The 18,077-nt window shown below is 40.0% G+C and overlaps 3 protein-coding genes across 5 annotated transcripts; 1 reads left to right on the top strand and 2 right to left on the bottom strand.

The window, feature by feature from the left end:
• Positions 1 to 1,857: 1,857 nt before the first annotated feature.
• mys (position-specific antigen beta subunit myospheroid) lies at positions 1,858 to 12,046 on the bottom strand. 3 transcript variants are annotated; one of them, XM_089264896.1, is made up of 8 exons: positions 11,964 to 12,046; positions 8,951 to 9,714; positions 8,659 to 8,887; positions 7,432 to 7,516; positions 4,710 to 5,144; positions 4,452 to 4,646; positions 3,324 to 4,355; positions 1,858 to 3,245 (listed from the first exon to the last, which is right to left on the bottom strand). In XM_089264896.1, the coding sequence occupies exons 2-8, from the start codon at positions 9,540 to 9,542 to the stop codon at positions 3,180 to 3,182; spliced, it is 2,634 nt and encodes an 877-aa protein (XP_089121022.1). In that variant the 5' UTR covers positions 9,543 to 9,714; positions 11,964 to 12,046; the 3' UTR covers positions 1,858 to 3,179. The 3 variants fall into 3 exon arrangements, with proteins under 3 accessions (XP_089121022.1, XP_089121024.1, XP_089121023.1); XM_089264898.1 differs by lacking the exon at positions 7,432 to 7,516 and adding an exon at positions 6,541 to 6,625; XM_089264897.1 differs by having other exon boundaries at positions 11,880 to 12,012.
• A 359-nt stretch (positions 12,047 to 12,405) lies between these two features.
• LOC108656975 (uncharacterized) lies at positions 12,406 to 14,451 on the top strand. Its single transcript, XM_018109408.3, has 2 exons — positions 12,406 to 13,847; positions 13,950 to 14,451. Exons 1-2 carry the CDS (start codon positions 12,626 to 12,628, stop codon positions 14,039 to 14,041), a joined length of 1,314 nt encoding a protein of 437 aa, XP_017964897.1. The 5' UTR covers positions 12,406 to 12,625; the 3' UTR covers positions 14,042 to 14,451.
• A 312-nt stretch (positions 14,452 to 14,763) lies between these two features.
• LOC108657018 (uncharacterized) lies at positions 14,764 to 15,669 on the bottom strand. Its single transcript, XM_018109465.3, has one exon. The coding sequence runs from the start codon at positions 15,568 to 15,570 to the stop codon at positions 14,962 to 14,964; it is 609 nt and encodes a 202-aa protein (XP_017964954.1). The 5' UTR covers positions 15,571 to 15,669; the 3' UTR covers positions 14,764 to 14,961.
• Between the last annotated feature and the right edge of the window lie 2,408 nt (positions 15,670 to 18,077).

Here is an 18,077-nt window from a genome sequence, read left to right as displayed (position 1 = left end):
AATTTTGAAAGCTCTAGCTTTCAAAATGTAGCCAATATAATTATATTATTGATTTTAAATAAGGGTTTTATTCGATAACAAAATCACGAGATGAGCTATCGCTTTTTGGTGATAAGCTCGATATCCGCGTTGTATATACGGACATTCTCAAACAAAGCTCAAGTCTCTAGATCTTATATCTTCTGAGATCTCCGCGTTCAAGCATACGGACAAACGGACGGAAGGACGGACAGAAGACTAGGGCCAAATCGACTCCGCTCGACGCCCTGATCAAGAAAATATATACTTTTTGGAGTCGGCTACCTGCCTCCTTCTGCATGTTACATACTTTTAGCAAAACCATTATACCCCGATTTCCCATTTTTAATGGGTTCAGGGTATAAATAATCAAGCTGACAACTGATAACCCCAATATCTACTATCCTAATTACGTCAGGCTATATAAGATGTTGCTCCTGAGTGAACGTAAGCTCAGGTAAATGGTTATACGATTCATTCTCAAACCTGAGGGTTTGATTTAGTTTATCCGAGTAGGCTTTGGAATCGAAGCTGTGTTGAGGCTGGGGCTGGAATTATTTTTCTTCACTTTCAAAGTAAACACAGAGCTCAACACATATCGAGCATTTTTCCAAATTTATAATTTTTTTTTTGTTTTTCGGCAAAAGGTAATATTTCTGTTTTATTTCGTAAAGCAAAATAACAAAATTCCTATTTTAACCAGTTCGCGACGCTTATCCACTCCGATGATCTCGAGTAGCATCACGCATTAACATGGCTATCTCTCATCACTCGTCACCTTCGGTCAGTGAGCGTCACAGGCACGGGTCTCACAACTGGAACCATTAGCCCTTCCCCTAGAGGCGCCGCTTCAATTCGACGATGGCCGGACGAGTGAGGATCTGAGGCGTAATGTCGGCAGCCCATGGAAAAATTTTCGCCCTCTTGGAACCTCACACTTAACTCATTTATGTTCTAAGTTTTTGCGTTTTGTTGTTCATTGTTCGTTGTTCGCTTAACAATTTGGTACTTAAATGATCTCTTAATACTATGTCATGCATTCTACACACTCACAATATAACCGTATCCTACCATAAAACATGTGTGCTCTTTCGCTGCAGTTTCATATTGTGGGAGGGGCTGTGTCTGTGGGGCATCTTCAGTTAGTTTGATGCTGGTGTTACATATGTACGTATCTTATAGTATGTGGTACAACAGCAAGTGTAGGTGGTTCTATTTACTGCTTATGTATCGCAAATAGGCTAGATTTCTTGAATACCTATACGATATTCATTAAAAACATTCTCAATTAGGCTCCGTACTATTATTTGTATGATATTCCTAATAATATTAAATGCTCTGGTTTGAGCCTGCCGCATGAAATCGTTGAAGAGTTGGGATGTATACTTAGGATTGAATCTATTTGAAGATCGATTATCATATTATAATATACTGTTTCCCCTTATTACTCTATTCCCCTCCTACTTCATATATTCCACTGATTACGTTTCTCGCTCGTATTAGTCTCTCTCTCTATCTGTCTCTCTCTCTTTCGCTCTCTCTCTCTCTCTCTCTCTCTCTCTCTCTCTCTCTCTCGCTCTCTCTCTCTCCCTTAATAGAATTAAGACTCTAAATAAATTTGTTTTATTTCTTTTATTTTTGTTTACTTCACTAAAATTAGCATCAAACAATTTCTATATGTAAGTTTATATGCTTCATTCAAATTGCCAGTGTCTCCACATTTTATTTATAAACAATTATTTACGTTTTTTGTTTCTTGTTTCTTGTTTTTTATTACACTCAAAATACATTTCGCTTTATTGTTAATCAGTAATCAGTACAAATCGCAAAAAATATGTTTGTTTTTTTTTATGTTTTTAATTAGGGTAGCATTAATATACTATTATTGATTAAAAAAATTGGAAAAGCCACGAAAATCATAAATAAAATTCAGGCACAATTTTCTTGTTCTTCTATCTTTTCGGTTGTCACTTACAAGCTTAAATGTTAATATGCTTAAATATTAATTGTAAAGTTAGATTTAAAATAAAAGTAATATTTATATTTTAAAAAAAATACATAATAATAATAATAAACATACACATTAAAAAAGAAAACACGAAATAATTGACGGCAAACAAAAAAATTAGGCGCAAGTCCATAAAGTTAACAAAATCAGTTTTTTTTTTTCTTAATTTTTGTTTAGTTTAGTTTTTTCCTCTTCTTTTGCTTCGTCTCCTACTTTCAATTGGCATATTAAATTCAGTTATTGTTGCTTTTTGGATCGTTTAGCTAATAAATAAATGGACATTCATTCGATCCAATAAGAAAAACCAAATACTTAAGTTACGAAATTTCAAGAAATAAAGAGTTCATATTTAGAATTATAATATCAAATGTGCTACCCACAATCGCAGCGCGATGAAAACATTTTCGCTGACAACAATAGTTGTTGTTGTTGTTGTTGTCTTTGTGGGTAGCACAGAGTTGATGTACATAATTATATATATATGATGTATGTATATATATATATATATATATATTACAAATGTTTTCGTTTCGTTGGTTAGTTGAAAGTTAGAGAGGCACACTTTGGTGTTCTTAAGTAATTTTGTTGTTTTTTTTTTTAGATCGTTTTTTTTTCCTTTTGTTTATGCTGCGTTGTTTGATTTTGGTTGTTTGTGCGTTCATTGTTGTTGCTCTTGTTGTTGTTGTTATTCTGCTTGTTAGTTTTGGCAGTTTACGAATGGAAGCTTTTGTCATTTACATTTTCTTGTTGTTTTTGTTTTTCTTGTACATGTATATAAAAGAATCTAAAATATATATCGTATATATTGCAAGGCACAATTCGTTTGCCCCTCAAATGGAAGCAACACATATGTGTGTGTATACATATATATATATATAGTATATATATTTATATAAATTTGACTTAGTTAAGAACGCGTTTCAATGGCAGTTTGACTTTTGTTCAAGCATTTTGTTTTCTTGTTGTTGCATGTGGCACGCGGCACCATTTGATGTAAAAGAGGATAGAAAAAGGAAGCTGCTTCAGTTGATTGGCGCAATTGGCTGGCTGATTGATTCAGTTGGGTTAGCAAACGGTAAATAATAGTGGACAGTCAGTGTTTAGAATGGCAAATTTCACTAATGAAAACAAATGGGCAAATTCGCATGGCAAATTATTTGCCCGCATAGATGGGATTCTTGAAGGTGGATGTGGCCTGCTTGTAGATAGGATTCTCGCCCTGGAAAAGCAAAAGAAAAAAAACGAACATCAACTAAAGAATCCTTTCTCTAAATGTCAATATAAATAGCTGTCTTACCGTATCCCATTTGGCATTCATGCGCTCCTTCTCGAAGCGTGCGAATTCACGACGATCGTGTATGGTGGTCAGCAGCTTCCAGAGCAGCAATATGGCCAAGCCAACGAGTACAATGGCGCCGATGACGCCCAGGACAATGCCCAGCATAAAGACCTTGGGCGGGCATTCCTTCTCCTGCTGGGCATAGACGACCAGCTCGCCCACCTCACTGTATTTGAACGTAAACTTGCAATCATCCTCGTCGAAGAACACGCACAGCTGCTCGTCCTTGTGCTCGTCGATCTTGACCGTGTCAACGCTAATGGCCGTGAATGTGGTGCAGTTCTTGGCGCAATCGTCGCCGTTCTTCAGCTGACCCGTCTGATACATTTGACACTGGACGCAGTCCTTCAGGTCGTGACAACGGCCCGAGCACGTGGGGCACTTGTCGCAATATTTGCCCGAGTAGCGGCCCTCGTCCATCGATTTGCATTTGCAGACGCCGCACTCGCAGGTGCCGTGGCCCGAGCAGATCTCGCCGCCGCCAGGTGGCATGCACGTATCCTTCGATGTCTGGCAGTCGCAGCTGTTGCCCGTCCAGCCGGGCTTGCACACACAGCGATTGCACTCGCAGGTGCCGTGATCGGGGCCCGAGCACAACAAGTTCTTGCGTCGCTCACAGCTGAAGTTCTCGCACTCACAATACTTGCCCGAGATGATCTCGTCGGGATTGGCGCGCTTGTGGCATTCGCAGGCGCCGCACACACAACTACCGCGACCATTGCATTCGGCCACACTCGTATCGTTGGTCGGCCGGCACGTATTATCATTGACATTATTCAAATGCATATCGGACATGGAGCACTCGCAGGTGTTACCGAAATGCTGCTCGTCGCACTCACAGATGCCGCACATATAGGTGCCGTGATTGTGACACTTCTTCGAGTGCAGCTCGTAGCCAGTGGAGCCGGCGTGCTCGCAGGGACAGGAGCACAGCATCTCCAGATCAATGATCATGCTTTCGTTAATGCCCACCGGATAGATTTGAATGGCCTGTCAAGATAAAGGATATGGTTAAAGATAAGCCCCACTAACATTAACCAAAGAGACTCGGCTATCTTCCTCTCTTCCTCTTTCTCTTTTGCATACCTGATTCCAATGACGTGGATCAGTTGGGCATTTGGTGACCATTATTTGAGCCGTAAAGGTGACCTTGTCGCCGACCTTGAGACCGCTGCACTTGTTCGTCTTGATCTGGGGTCCATTGGTCAGGCAGCTAGACAAATACGTGACCTTAACATCTCCAGTGGCATTGTCCTTCATCTCCACCGTCGATGAGATTTTCTGCAATCACAAAAAGCCAATCAATAATCGATAATCCCCTCGATATTCGTATCGATCACTTACGCCATACTCCTCGCGCACCAGATCCACCACATTGGACGAATCATTCGATAAAATGGCACTGGACGAGCCCTCAATGTGTGCGGATAGCTTCTGATAGACGGAATACTGATTCGTTGTGACGGCAAAGATAATGTTGATCGCATTCTGTTTGACCTTTTGATTGATCTGCGATATGCTCGGATAATCCTGTATTATCGAATGCGTGTACATGCCCTGGCTATTCAAATGGCATTCGCCATCGTTCGGGGTAATCACGCCGCCCAATTTACCATCGCCGGCATAATGGAAGCCCGCGTCCGTTGAGAACACTAGCAAGCGACGCGCCTTCTCGCGCCAGCCGATCTGCTGTCGGCAGGCAATCGCCTGCATTATGGCATCGAAGCCACCTTCGGGCGCATCCAAATTTCCTGAGACAGCTGCCTCTTTCACCTCGTTCTGTACGAGGAATATATGAATATATGTATATATATATATAGAGAGAGAGAGAGAGAAAAGTTATATATTAGTAAGCAAATCATAGAATTTATATTGAGATGCAATTGCTGGGGTGCAGTGGTTAAGCTGATGTTAGATGTTGGCACACTCCTCGGCTGGGTTAGTCGATAACGAAGCGATATTTTCGATAACGATTACAAAGAACTTTCTTTCGATTGAGTCGATTTGATTTGTAGCAAATCAATATATACCAATATGGTATATAGGCAAGCAAGCATTTAAAGCAAACGCCATCACATATCGATAATTTATCGATTTTAGCATAGAAATATTTAAGCCAAATTAGTTGATTATTTTAAAATTCTAAGTAGGTTAGCTCTTGTTTCCCGCGTTTATCGATAAGCCTGTTTTTGATCGCATTAACTATACAGTGTGTCCAGTTATCGATTGGTTTACAGCTTTATAAATAGTGAAAATTAATGACGAATTTCGCTGTTATTATTGATCAAGTTATCGATAGACTTTTGAAAATAAATTCAGTTATCGATAGTTTATATAATTATAGCTGATCACTTAGCCGATAACTTGGTAATTTATCGTTTACAAAGTTGTCAATTAACCGCAGAAATATAATTATCTGAAGCTGCTTATATCGATATTTTTATATTAGATCATTATATATTTATCAAGTAATCGATGAACTGGTGGAATATTTGCATCTGCCATTTCTACAGAAAGTACGTGTAGTTATCGATAACTTATCTAACTTGTGAGACTATCGACGAGAAGTGTCAAGTAATTAATAATTTATCGATCACTTATAGATCTTGTTTCAAATGAGGGAATACATAAATTTTACTTAAGTTCATGGCCTTCGATTGGAAACAACGCTTCGCTACACTGTAAATATAAATTTAGTTCTCAATCTTGAAAAAAGTAAATGAAATGCGATAAGATTAGCTAGCATATAAGCATGCTTGCATACATATATATGTATATATGTATATATGCCATACATACATATGTATATTTAGACATAATCATATCGACTAGACAAGAGTGTGCCAGGGACAGAGGCATTGATAGAGACTTATCAACAAAGTGTTCTCATGCAGCAGGCAAAGAGGTTAAGTTAAGGATGTGAGTTATGAAATACGAGCGAACGTGCAATAGCATTCAGAGAATTTTGAAAAACCATAAACCAAAACATAGACGCCAAATACCAGATATTAAATTAAATCAATCATAATAATAATAATAGTAGTAAACCAAATTCGTTGGGGTTAGCTGCTAAACAAGTTTGGACAGGTCTCTAATTGGATTAGAAGGAAATTTTCTGCTTCTAAATTTTTGTTTTTTTCCTTTTTTTTTTTTTTTTGGGCAGTTGACAACTTACAGAGAATCTATATGTGTCCATGCTCAAGCCCATGATGTTACGATAGCCATAGGGAGCATCGCATTTGGGACATGGCTCCTCCAGGCTAAATTTTGTATACGAATTTTGTTTTTGTTGTTTTTTGTTTGTTTTTTTTTTAGTGTGAAGCAACAAGCAACCGATTTTTTCACAATTTTTCAAACACATATATAGACATAAAAATAAATATTTATATATATTAAGAGAGAGAAAGAAAGAGAGAGAGAGAGAGAAGAGAGTGTGATGAGCAAATTTGTTGATGAGCATAATAAAGAAACACAAAAGACAAATAATAAATAAAATAAAATAAAATAAATTAAATTATATATGTACTGTAAAACATTTTCGATTCATATAGAACATATATAGCAGAGTGCAATAGATGTAAATCACATTCAATTGTGACTGGAACCCCAAAGCAAGCAGCAAAAGGCAAAAATGCAACGATATGGCAACACTGGTCAATGCCATTACAACGTGTGTTAAGTTGGTTGCGCCTCCAAACAATTTGGCCTTTTCTTGCATTTTTGAGCTTACAACTTACACAGAAACATAGAACATAGAATTATACAGATATGTAATACCAGGTAAAGCTTAGGTTTATAGATATATAGATATATATATGTATATGAATAAACATGTATGTACTAGAGCTAAACATTGACTATGTATATACGAGGCAATACCATACAATACGATACGATACGATACAATAGAGTTAGACAACAGTGGGAAATGGAGAGCAGGTATTATGTATATGTTATATGTTATAGAGTACTATATATGTATGCATGTATGGGTGCGTGAGTGTGTTGTGGGTGCATAGTGAGTGTATATAAAATGAATTAATCATAAGATTTTCAAGGCTCTTACAGAGAAGCTTTCGGTGTTATTGCTCAGTGGCATGTGATTGCGGTAACCATACGGCGCCTTGCAGTTATCGCATGGATGCTCGAGTCTATATAGGATATATATGGGAATATTAATATATACACATATATATATATATATTTATATAGATTTTATCGAGCAGTTGTCGTTGATTGATGGTGTTGTTGTTGTTGTTGTTTAATCATTAAATCATTGATTATTTGGTTTGTTTTTGGCGTTAGTTTTGGTTTTTTTTTTTTTTTTTTTTTTTTTTTTTTTGTGGTTTGGCATAAAAATAAAAATTAGGTAAAAATTTGATTTGTTTTGAATTAGTCATTGAAGAAAAATACAAAATTATATAGAGCAACAATTTACATATATAAGATAATACTAATAATGAGCGCTGTTATTTCCGGTAGAGCCGAAATATTTTAGAATACCCCAGCAGAGTTCATGGATTTCCAATTTGGGGATATATCCAAAGATATATACACGAGATTTACATCTTAGCTATGGGACTTTCTATAGTCTTAAACTCGACTAATATTACTTCAGATACATATAAGATTTATATGCTAAGCCATTTGCTCTCGGAGTCAAATAATAATACTAGAAATTGTTTGTTCCTTAAGCTAAGCTCTTAGTAAATCCTGTTTAAAATCAACATAGAGGGAGATAGGGCGAGGGTTATAGCAATACACATAGGTATAAAAGTAGGCGTATAGCCAGGGACTGAGCCACAAAATCGTAAGATATTTAAATGTTGCTCAAATAAACCTTAATTTTTAGTAAACCTCTCTCCCTCTACTCTCTATAACTCTGCTGGAGTATACAAAATATAATTAACATTATTTCAATTGCAACTAAATTTGAGTAAGCCAATGATAAAAGTGAATTTTGTTAGAAATCATGAAATTTTTACAGTTTCCAAATGAATCAATTTTTTAAATTTTGTTCAAGTAACGCAGCTCATTAACGTATCGTACACTAATACATAAATATAACTCTATTAATCATTTATAAATACTAAATATTGATTTCAGCAATATTAAATTTCTGGCAATCGTGACTAATCGAACTTATCTTATGGAGTCATCAACAGGGGTTTCAGTGAACTTCTCATTACTTTGTTTCGCCAGAAATTCTACAACAGTCATAATCCTACCTTAGGTACTTATCTATCTATTGTCTGATTGGCTGTAGACGATTATGAACTGGCCTAATACTCACTTCTTGGGTATGGTTGATACATAGGGCATTAGCACCTTGTCCACAAATGAGCCGAAGCCCAAACGGAAGTTGGATGTAATGCGTTTCATTGTCTCGGACAGTTTATCGCCCAAGGCCGAGAGTTTCTCTTTGTCGTCCTCCATGGACTTGGACAGATCCATCAAATAGTAGAGATCAACGGGATAGTCAACGGCCTGTGAGTAGCTAACATCCAGATTGTGAACCTCATCTACAAGAGACATTTTTAGTGTTATTCTTACGTTTAAAAGCAATTCAACTATCGATCACTTACTGATGCGGAGCTTGAGGCTAACGCGTTGTGGCTTTATTTGCACAATTTCACCAGCTGCTGCTGCACCACTGGCCGCGGCGCCGTAGCCGCCTGAACTGGAGCTGGCACTATAACCGGAACTGGAGCCGGAGCTGGAACTGGAACCGTAGCTGGAGCTGGAACTGGAGGCACTATACGAGCCCGATGCCGAACTCTGACCATGTGCGCTGCTCTCGTAGCCAACGCCCGAAGCATATTGACCGCCCGCCCAAGCGGCACCACCGCTGGCCAATGTCAGATCCTTGTTGATCAAGATGCGCTCGGATGTATCGGGATTCCAAATGTACTCCTCCGGACAGATCTCCGCCTTTGGCGTGTGCAAAAAGCAACGCGGCCGATCTCCATAATCGGGCTTCATGCACCATCCACAGTTCTGTGTCTGAATGCACTCGTGGCACGTGCCCTTGCTCACGCACGGATTCTGCTCCAGCTTAGCCGGCGATTGCTGCGCCGCTGCTGCTGCCAGCGTTTGTTCTCCCAGTGCCAGTGTTGTCAGCGTGCTGGCCACAATGCACAGCGCCACCAGCAACAGCTTCTCCTGCTGCTGCATCATGAGTTTAGCTGTTTGAGTCTTCTTACGGTGTGCGTTTCCTGTTGTCTTTTACTCTCTCTCTCTCTCTCTCTCTCTCTCTCTCTATCTATCTCTTTCTCTGTCTAGCCGTTTATCTTCTAGCTCCCTTTCGCTCTAACGGTTGGAAGGCGTGCGAAAGTTTCAGGTGCAGCGGCTGCAATGGATGCAATGAAGACCACATGAATGAGAGTTGCTAAACATATCAAACCATATACAGAAAGCATTGGATACAAAACCTTACTCATCAGTCAGTCAATTTTATAACTGATAGCTGAGGTTAAGGAATCAATTCGTGAACCAATTAGATTCGATTTCAAGCAACCGCAACAAGTTTAGCTAGTTCGTATTGGAACGACTAATTCTTATAAGAATGTCAATCCTAATATGCGGTAAAACAAGTTATGTGAGCGTTCGTTTTTTTTATTTGTCAAAAATAGATTATTTATTAATTTATATGTATGTTTGTGTTCGTGTTTATGTTCGGACAGCTTTCGTAAGGGCAGCGACAGCAAACATTTGCTCAGTTTTGCCGTTTTACCTTGCCTAGCCCCGTTTTACCTCATCTCTCAATATATGTATTTCTCATTCTTGTTGTTGTTGTCGTTGTCTTCGCTGTACAATCAGCGTCGGTTCGTACGAAATGAACGAATCGAAAATCAAATTGGATATGACTCATCCTCAACGCTTTCGGCTGCTGCTGCTGCTGCTGCCGCTACCCCGTATGTGTGTAACAAAACAAACAAACAAAATACGCACGCACCACACACACACACACAAACACTCCCTTACATACGAGAAAAAACACATGCCTGCTATCACAAGGTATTCTTGAATAAGGGCCAAATGAATTAAATGCCAATAATTGCACGTCTCACACAGCTGGAAATACAGTTAAATTGCAAAATAAAGTGACAACGAGAGAGCGAGCGAGAGAAAGAAATGGTAATGGCGGCCGCTAGATACGAGCGTTTATTACTGTTCTTGTGCTCTTGGCACAGCTTATACCAAAACGTAAACAAAGAAGGTGCGCTCCGAACAGGACAAAGACGCCTCATTTTATTGTGTGAGAGAACTCCCTCTACAGCAAACTTTGGGCTGCATATATGTATGTATGTGTGTATGTGTCTGAACGTACGCCTGTGCCTTTCGTTTGGGAAACAACTTGAGTCATGCAGCGCGGCTGCGCTGACGTCTTCCGGGCACGAATGAATAATCAATCGCCTTGCAAAACTTGACACTGGAGATTGGAGACTTGAGAGTTGTGTTAATCATGCATTTAATTGAAAACAAAACAGAGGGTAGCTATGCAGATGGTATAATATTTATATATAAACAGACGGATGGGGTGAGAGTAGATGCAGTAATTTGCATAAAAAAAAGTGTAAAGAGCTGAATTTGGGCGCCCACAGCATAAGTCATCGCACACACACACACATTTACATTTATGTATATATCTTGGTTTTTGGCCTCGCTCGCCCACCGCAACCATTCGATAGTAGGCAGGCAGCCGGGCGGGCGATCAGCCAGCGGCAACAACATCTGCGATACATAATGTGGGCGTACAAGTTCCTCACACACCAGTCCAAAAGCAGAGATAAACACAGCTACGCAAACATGCATGCATACGTATATACACACACATAACAGAGCGCACCAATTGGATCTGCAACTCCTTGTACACACGGCGGCAATAGGGGGCGCTATTACTGCGACTTCTGTTCACGAGCTAACTGTAATCAGTTTGACGTTTGATCGTCAGCTTTTCAAGTGTTGCCACCCCGCCATAGAATTTATGGCTCACTTCGTTCTTTGACTCCAGCAGTTGAAGTGGAGGATATTCATTTGGAACACAGCAAATAGCACACATACATGCACAAACACATACATGTGTGTGCGCAAGCATATTTATTGCCGTGTGTAATTGTATGAGTGTGTGTGCGTTGGCCGCGTAGTCTTCGTCATCGTCAATGAAATCATCAACATGAAGACTTCCCTTTGACCAAGAATGCAGTCGAAATTTATACATTTTCTTACGTAATAAAACTTCATTCACATTATTTCACGCACACTCTAGCATTTGCTGCCTTTCAATTCATACATTTTATGCCATTTCAATTAGAAATTCTATAAAATATTTCCATCAGGGTGCGACAGTGTTCACTGCTGTGGTTTTATTTTGATTTCACGCACACACTTGTGGAGTTGCCCACTCATATATGTACATACACACACACACATTGCATACACACACACAAGGCATACACAGTTGTTGTAAGAGTGCACGACTCTTGTGTCACTTTTTATAAACTTTTTGCATACCGAAAATTATTGCTTAAAAACAACAACAAATAATCTCACAATAAGAATATTAAAAAAAAAGTTGGCAAAAATTGTGTCAATTACTTTTGCGACGGCTCCGCACTGCTACTCGATTATCAAACAACTGAGGCCGTATGACCAGATTTAAATAGCATAAATAACAGAAAAAGTGTGACCAACGACGCGAATAATATATGCTCATCGAGTTCAAAGTATGTAAAAGGGCATGATTACAACCTTTTTTCAAAAGAGAATCAAGAAACCTTCAATTACTAAATAATGATGGGACTACATTGTATTGATAAATGAAAATAAAAATAAATTTGAGCTGCTACAATATAACACTAACTATAGTGAATATAAGCAGGCATTCTTGTTTATTATTGGGAATTACCTATTTAATACTGAGCGAGTAAATGTGGAAAAGAGTGACCAAACTAAAGTAAAACAAAAAAAAAAAAAAAACGCCAAATACTAAAAAAACTACCAAGCCAAGATAAACGAACAAACAAGAACAACAAAAGCAGCAAAAACATAAATAAAAGACTGCTCATAAAAAAAAATTAATCTGACCAACAGAACAAAAAAACACTTTGCAAAAATTAAAGCAAAGCAAGTGAAGTCATCAGAAGCACACACACGCACACCTACTCGCCCAATAGCTCAACTTCTTTCGCCTTCAACGAAAGGAAGCGACGTCCGCGTCGCAGCAGCTGCAACAACAACAACGCAAGAATATCCACAACATGGAAGACTTTGATATTGATTTGGACCTTAACTTTGTGCAGCTGAGTCGCCAGCAGCTGCTGCAGCGATATACCAGCGCCGTGCGCCACCTACGCCGCCTTGCTGATGTCAACTATGGCGTCCGTCCGCTCAGCTTCGATAACTATGTGATCTTTCAGTATTTCCAGCAGCGCAGCTCCGAGCCTCTTTACAATACATCCACACCCCCAATGGCATACCTGCGGCTGGAGGTGCTTCATCATTTGCTCGATCGTCGGCGGAAAATTCTCTGTTGGCTCTTCTACCTGACCTTAATATCGCTGTGCGTCGTGGCGTATCGTTACGAGACAACATCATCGCATGGCGGCCACAACGGACGGATGGTCCAGTCACTGGTCTATCCCGGTATGCGAATGTGGCGTCGGATGACAATGCCGCTAATCCAACGATTTCCGCGGCTAACCGAACTCTACGACGAGTCCTGCCTGATGGGCAATCCGTTCTTTCAAGTCGAGGATCTGAGCTGTAGCCCCTGTGCGAACGTCGACAGCGTTTGGCTAGAGAGTGATGAGTGCGCTCAGTTATATGCTGACGTCAGTCAGAATCCGGGCAATCGCAGCCAGCCGGAGTCGGGCCCTCTGTCGCCGTACAAGCAGCTGACGCTGATGCATCACTGTCGCCGGCCCATGGAGCACATGCCATACACATTTCGCAGCAATCAACATACCTTCGATCTGGCTGACTTCTACAAGATCTATACGAAGAACCTGAAGGTCTTCCAGCGGGATGCGTATCGTGTTCACTCCACCAATCAGGGCGTGCACAATCTAGAGGATCTATTTGGCCAGTTCAATGCGAGTAACGCCGCCCACAATGATTACAATGACAATGAAGACGATCATCAGCAGGAGCAGCAGCAACAGCCGCATCGCCATCATCATGATAATTTTGACCATTTGTCAACCGCTCACAATTTGTGGCGCTGCAATCGCATGCTGCCCGCCCGTCTGTTGCGGCCCATTTTCGCACGGCCGCTGCGATTGCCCAGCATGAGTGTGGCACTGGAACGGTATGTGGCCATTGATACGCCACAGGCGCCAGCATATACGCTGCCCGATACGGAATGCCCCAATGTCTATGTGCATCAGGCGGTGGGCACGCGCTTCATCATCCTGCGTCCGACGAGCGAGTGTCGCCAGCGCTGCCGCACGCTCTCCATGCGTCTCAGTCAATCGTTTGTGCGTATGTATCGCCGGTCTTACATATAACACTCTCTCTCTCTGTCTCTGTATCTCCTTCTCACGTCCACACTGGCTCTCTCTCTCTTACTCTTACTCTTCGCAGTCAACTACAATTGGTTGTATTGGAAGCCGATTTCTGCGCCCGATCCCATATCGGAGAGCATATCCATTAGCCTTATTGGTTCCTACTGTTAAGTTAACACACACGTGCCACGCCTTCAGCAACCTGCCACGCCATCTAGCGCCCCCAGCCTATATTCAGTCAACAAACTGTTTATTAACAGCCAAGCCAAAATTTGCTAGAACCACAAAAATATACGAATTTTTGTCGCTCAATTTGGAAAAGAGAACAACAACAACAACAACAACAAAACGAAAGCTGTTTGAACCATTGTAAATGGGCAGCTGAATTAGCTCTAAGCTCCGAGTCCTTATAGCTAATAAGTTAATCATAATTGAGTATCCAATAATTCTCTCCACTGCTTGTGTTCCAAATCGGGAAACAGTATTTCCTTCCATTTTTTGTTTCGTATTGTTCTTGTTGTTTTAACAACAAATGCATTTATATTCAGCTTTAAGTTCGTTTTTCTTTTGGGAAATGCCTTTTAAAAAAATGTAGAAAAGATATATATTTATTTATATATATATTTATCTAAGTCAGCATTCAAATTGTAAATAAGTTTGATTTGAATCCCCATTCGATTTGTCCAATTCTGTTTGCCTAATTGCGAATTATTAAAACTCTGCTATATAGTGTATGGAGAATATCATTTGGAATCGGATAAATATAAATGATAAAAGTTCTCGTTGAATTAACCTCAAAGGTTCAACTGTACTTATCTATTATATACATATATGTATATATATATATATATGTACAATATGATATTTACAATAACAATATATATGTATTTATCTTTTGGTTGAATATTTGCTTTATCTATTTGGATATTTAGATAATAATGCAACTGCGATAACTGTAAGTAACTTAGAATATATAACATATACATATATATAATTTTTCAGCGAAAAATTTGTTATATCTTCGAATGTTTTGAGAATCTCGAAGGATCAAAAATGGCTCTAAAGAGTAAAGATAAAGAAAAAGGCATAGCTCATGAATCGCCGCCTTTATTCAGTGCATCGAAGTAGGAGCCCGTCATCAAATCCTCGGCGGCAATGCCAAATGTGCGGCTCAGCTGCTCGGCAATATCCTGGCCCTGTTGCAGAGTCTGCTCGGGTCGGAGGCATACCTCGAATTCCATAAAATGTCCCAGATCCTGCACATCGTCCATGTGAATGCGCGTCTGCTCGTGCAGGAAGAGTAGGCGACGTTTGGCCAGCACGCCCAAAGCACCATTCGACTGGCCGAGCATTTTCTCCAGCACGGCCGGTTCGTCCACATCGATTTTGTTGTATCTGGAGAGCTTTGGGCCGGCTACGTCGGGTCTGTCGTAGTAGACCAATTGTGAGCGTGCCGGCGGCTGTAAATAGCGCAACTTCAACCGGCCACCCTTTGGTGAATTAAAGAAGACGTCACGTTGGATAATCAGCTCGCCATCTGAGCTCGTTAACTGCCGCGCAATGGCAAGCCGGCGTTCGAACTCGGACGGGCCGCCGGGTATGCGCGCCTTGATCTCAACGTTGCGCTGATCGGGGGCAGCGACCGAATCACACATATTTCTCACTTGATTTATATATCTATTTATATGCCTTAATTGCATTCAACAAATATATTATTTGGTATACACCAATTGAAGCACGCTTTTAATGTCGATCAGGGCACAAAAGCGGCTCACATTGATTTTGATGAATCGCGCATATCGATAAATCTGGCGAGCCATTATGTCAACTGATGTGTAGACACTGTTTATTATTTTTTGCCGATGGTTTGAAAGCTAACTTAATTCTTACAAATCCGGCACAAAACGGACATGGAACGTGTTATTAGTGCAATTCGTAACTTACCATCATACACTTTAGTTTATTTCACTTGACTTTTTTTTAATTTTCAAAAAGAACATGTTTGCGCGCCCTTGTTGTTATCGAGAGACGAGCAGAATATGTAGTCGTGTGTACATACTGTTTGGCGCCAAAAAGTTCTTATTGAAAAGCTAAAAACTTAATTGACAGTTGATTAAATTGTTCGATGGCTCTTCGCTGCTGCATCGACCGGAAGCCGCTCGGCAATTGTTCTTTAAATGCCGGCAAAATGTGCCGTGTGCTTGTTAATTAATTAATTAAGTTTGATTTATGTATGTATGTATGTATGTATGTACAATCATAGTCAACTGACAGAAAAGTGTCGGCACTTTGAATTTAAGTAAACTGTTTCATATAAATTTAAGATTTTAGACTACAATAATATTATGAGATTCTATAAATTAGATTTCACCGACTACATCAATATACATACATACATACATATGTATGTATGAAGCAAATTCAATATTCAAGCTCTACAAACTCTCTCTTCACCTGCTAGAGATCATGCCTTAAAAGTTAATCCTATGAAGGCGATGCACATACATACATACATACATACATACATACACACAACATATGTATTGTTTGACATATGCACATATATTCTAGACTGCATTTGCCAACGTGTAGAGCTTATGAAAGAAGAGCTTAAGTGAAAAAGAGAGAAAAATTGGTGGGCAAGATATTTTCGTATTACTTATGCACAGAATCTCCGTTAGTTAATAAGTTAATACTGGGTTCAGGGCATTAAAAACAGATATTTATTTACAGAAATTCACACACAGGTACAAACACACATAATTTCATGCATTTCCACGCAAAATGGCAAGCAGTCTGTAAAATATGTACAATATACATATGTATATATAAGTGCATACATACATACATACATACATATTTACATGCATAAACTTAATTTGCATATACATATGTACATGTGTATATGTACTTACACACATACCCAACTACGTACATACATGCATATGTATGTACAAATGTATGTGTGTATGTGTACATACTTGTAAAGCTTTCTTAACCAAAAGCTCATATCCATACATACATACACATGTATGTACATATGTATGTATGTATGTACATATATGCATGAACGCAAGAGCATATCTACATACATACATACATACATATACATATCAATCTGTGCAGCAAAAATAAAATATATGTATGTATGTATGTAAATAAGTGCAAAAGCAACAAACAGCAAACCAAAAAAATCAGAAAATAAAGAAAAGACAAGAGAAAAACAACAACAAGAAAACACACAATGTGTAGACAACACACACAAGTTGCATAGTCTCCTGGCCAGGCCCCGCTTCGTGACGCGCAATAGCACATGGTAGGTAGGCAGGCAATGGCGGCGGCGGCGGCAGCGGCAGAGGGAAAGCGAGAGGCAGAGCAGAAGACGACGGCGACGACGGCGGCGGCAGCAGTGGCGGTGGCAGCCGCGGCTATGATGACGATGCCGCGCGCGCAACGACTTTGGCAGCTCAACACAAACACGCACACACACATATATATATATGTAAATACATATGTATATGTATGTATATACTGTGCGCGCAAGGGCGGCGTTTGCGTGCCCTGGGCGTGTCACAGTGTGGGCGGGCGAGCGCGTTGGCGCGCAACCGGGAATATTTCCATCTACTTCCCATTTTGAAAGCTTTTGTGTGCTCGTTTTGCGGTCGCGGACTTCGGCTTTGGTGTTCGGCAAAGCCGAATCGCGCTTTTCGTGCTCTTTGTTTTTGTTGTTCTTGTTGTTGCTGCTGCTGCTTATTACCCTGCATGTTCGAAGTGGCGATAGCAAATTTACTTTTAATTTGCCACCACCTATACCTAACACCACCCTCCCATTCTTCGCCCTGCTACCACCATAATTCCAACATTAACGGCACCTTCGATTTGTTCTCTTCACTTTCGCAGCGCCCTCTGGCGGCAAACAAACTCAACTTTCTCACTCCCTCTCTCACCTTTACCTTAACCTCCTCCTCCCACACACATTCACTTTGCCGTTCCAGCTCAACTGTCAGGTGCGCAGGGTGGCAACTTTAATAGTTGTCTAAAGGCTCGCTGTTTATGATAGGTTGGCAACACTACAAATCGATATTAAAACTAATTACTAGCTCTCGTTGCAATTTTCGCATATTTAATGAATGTATGCAACAATGATTCATGCATTTCGATCCTTGATCAGTAAAAATATCCTTACGATCGGGCTAGATACGAAGCT

The sequence above is a fragment of the Drosophila navojoa genome, chromosome X, assembly GCF_054131105.1.
Source record: "Drosophila navojoa isolate 15081-1374.11 chromosome X, UAZ_NAV_1.0, whole genome shotgun sequence".
Lineage (NCBI taxonomy): Eukaryota > Metazoa > Arthropoda > Insecta > Diptera > Drosophilidae > Drosophila > Drosophila navojoa.
The sequence above is the reverse complement of the archived record's forward strand: the minus strand, read 5'-3'. Positions and strand labels throughout refer to the sequence as shown.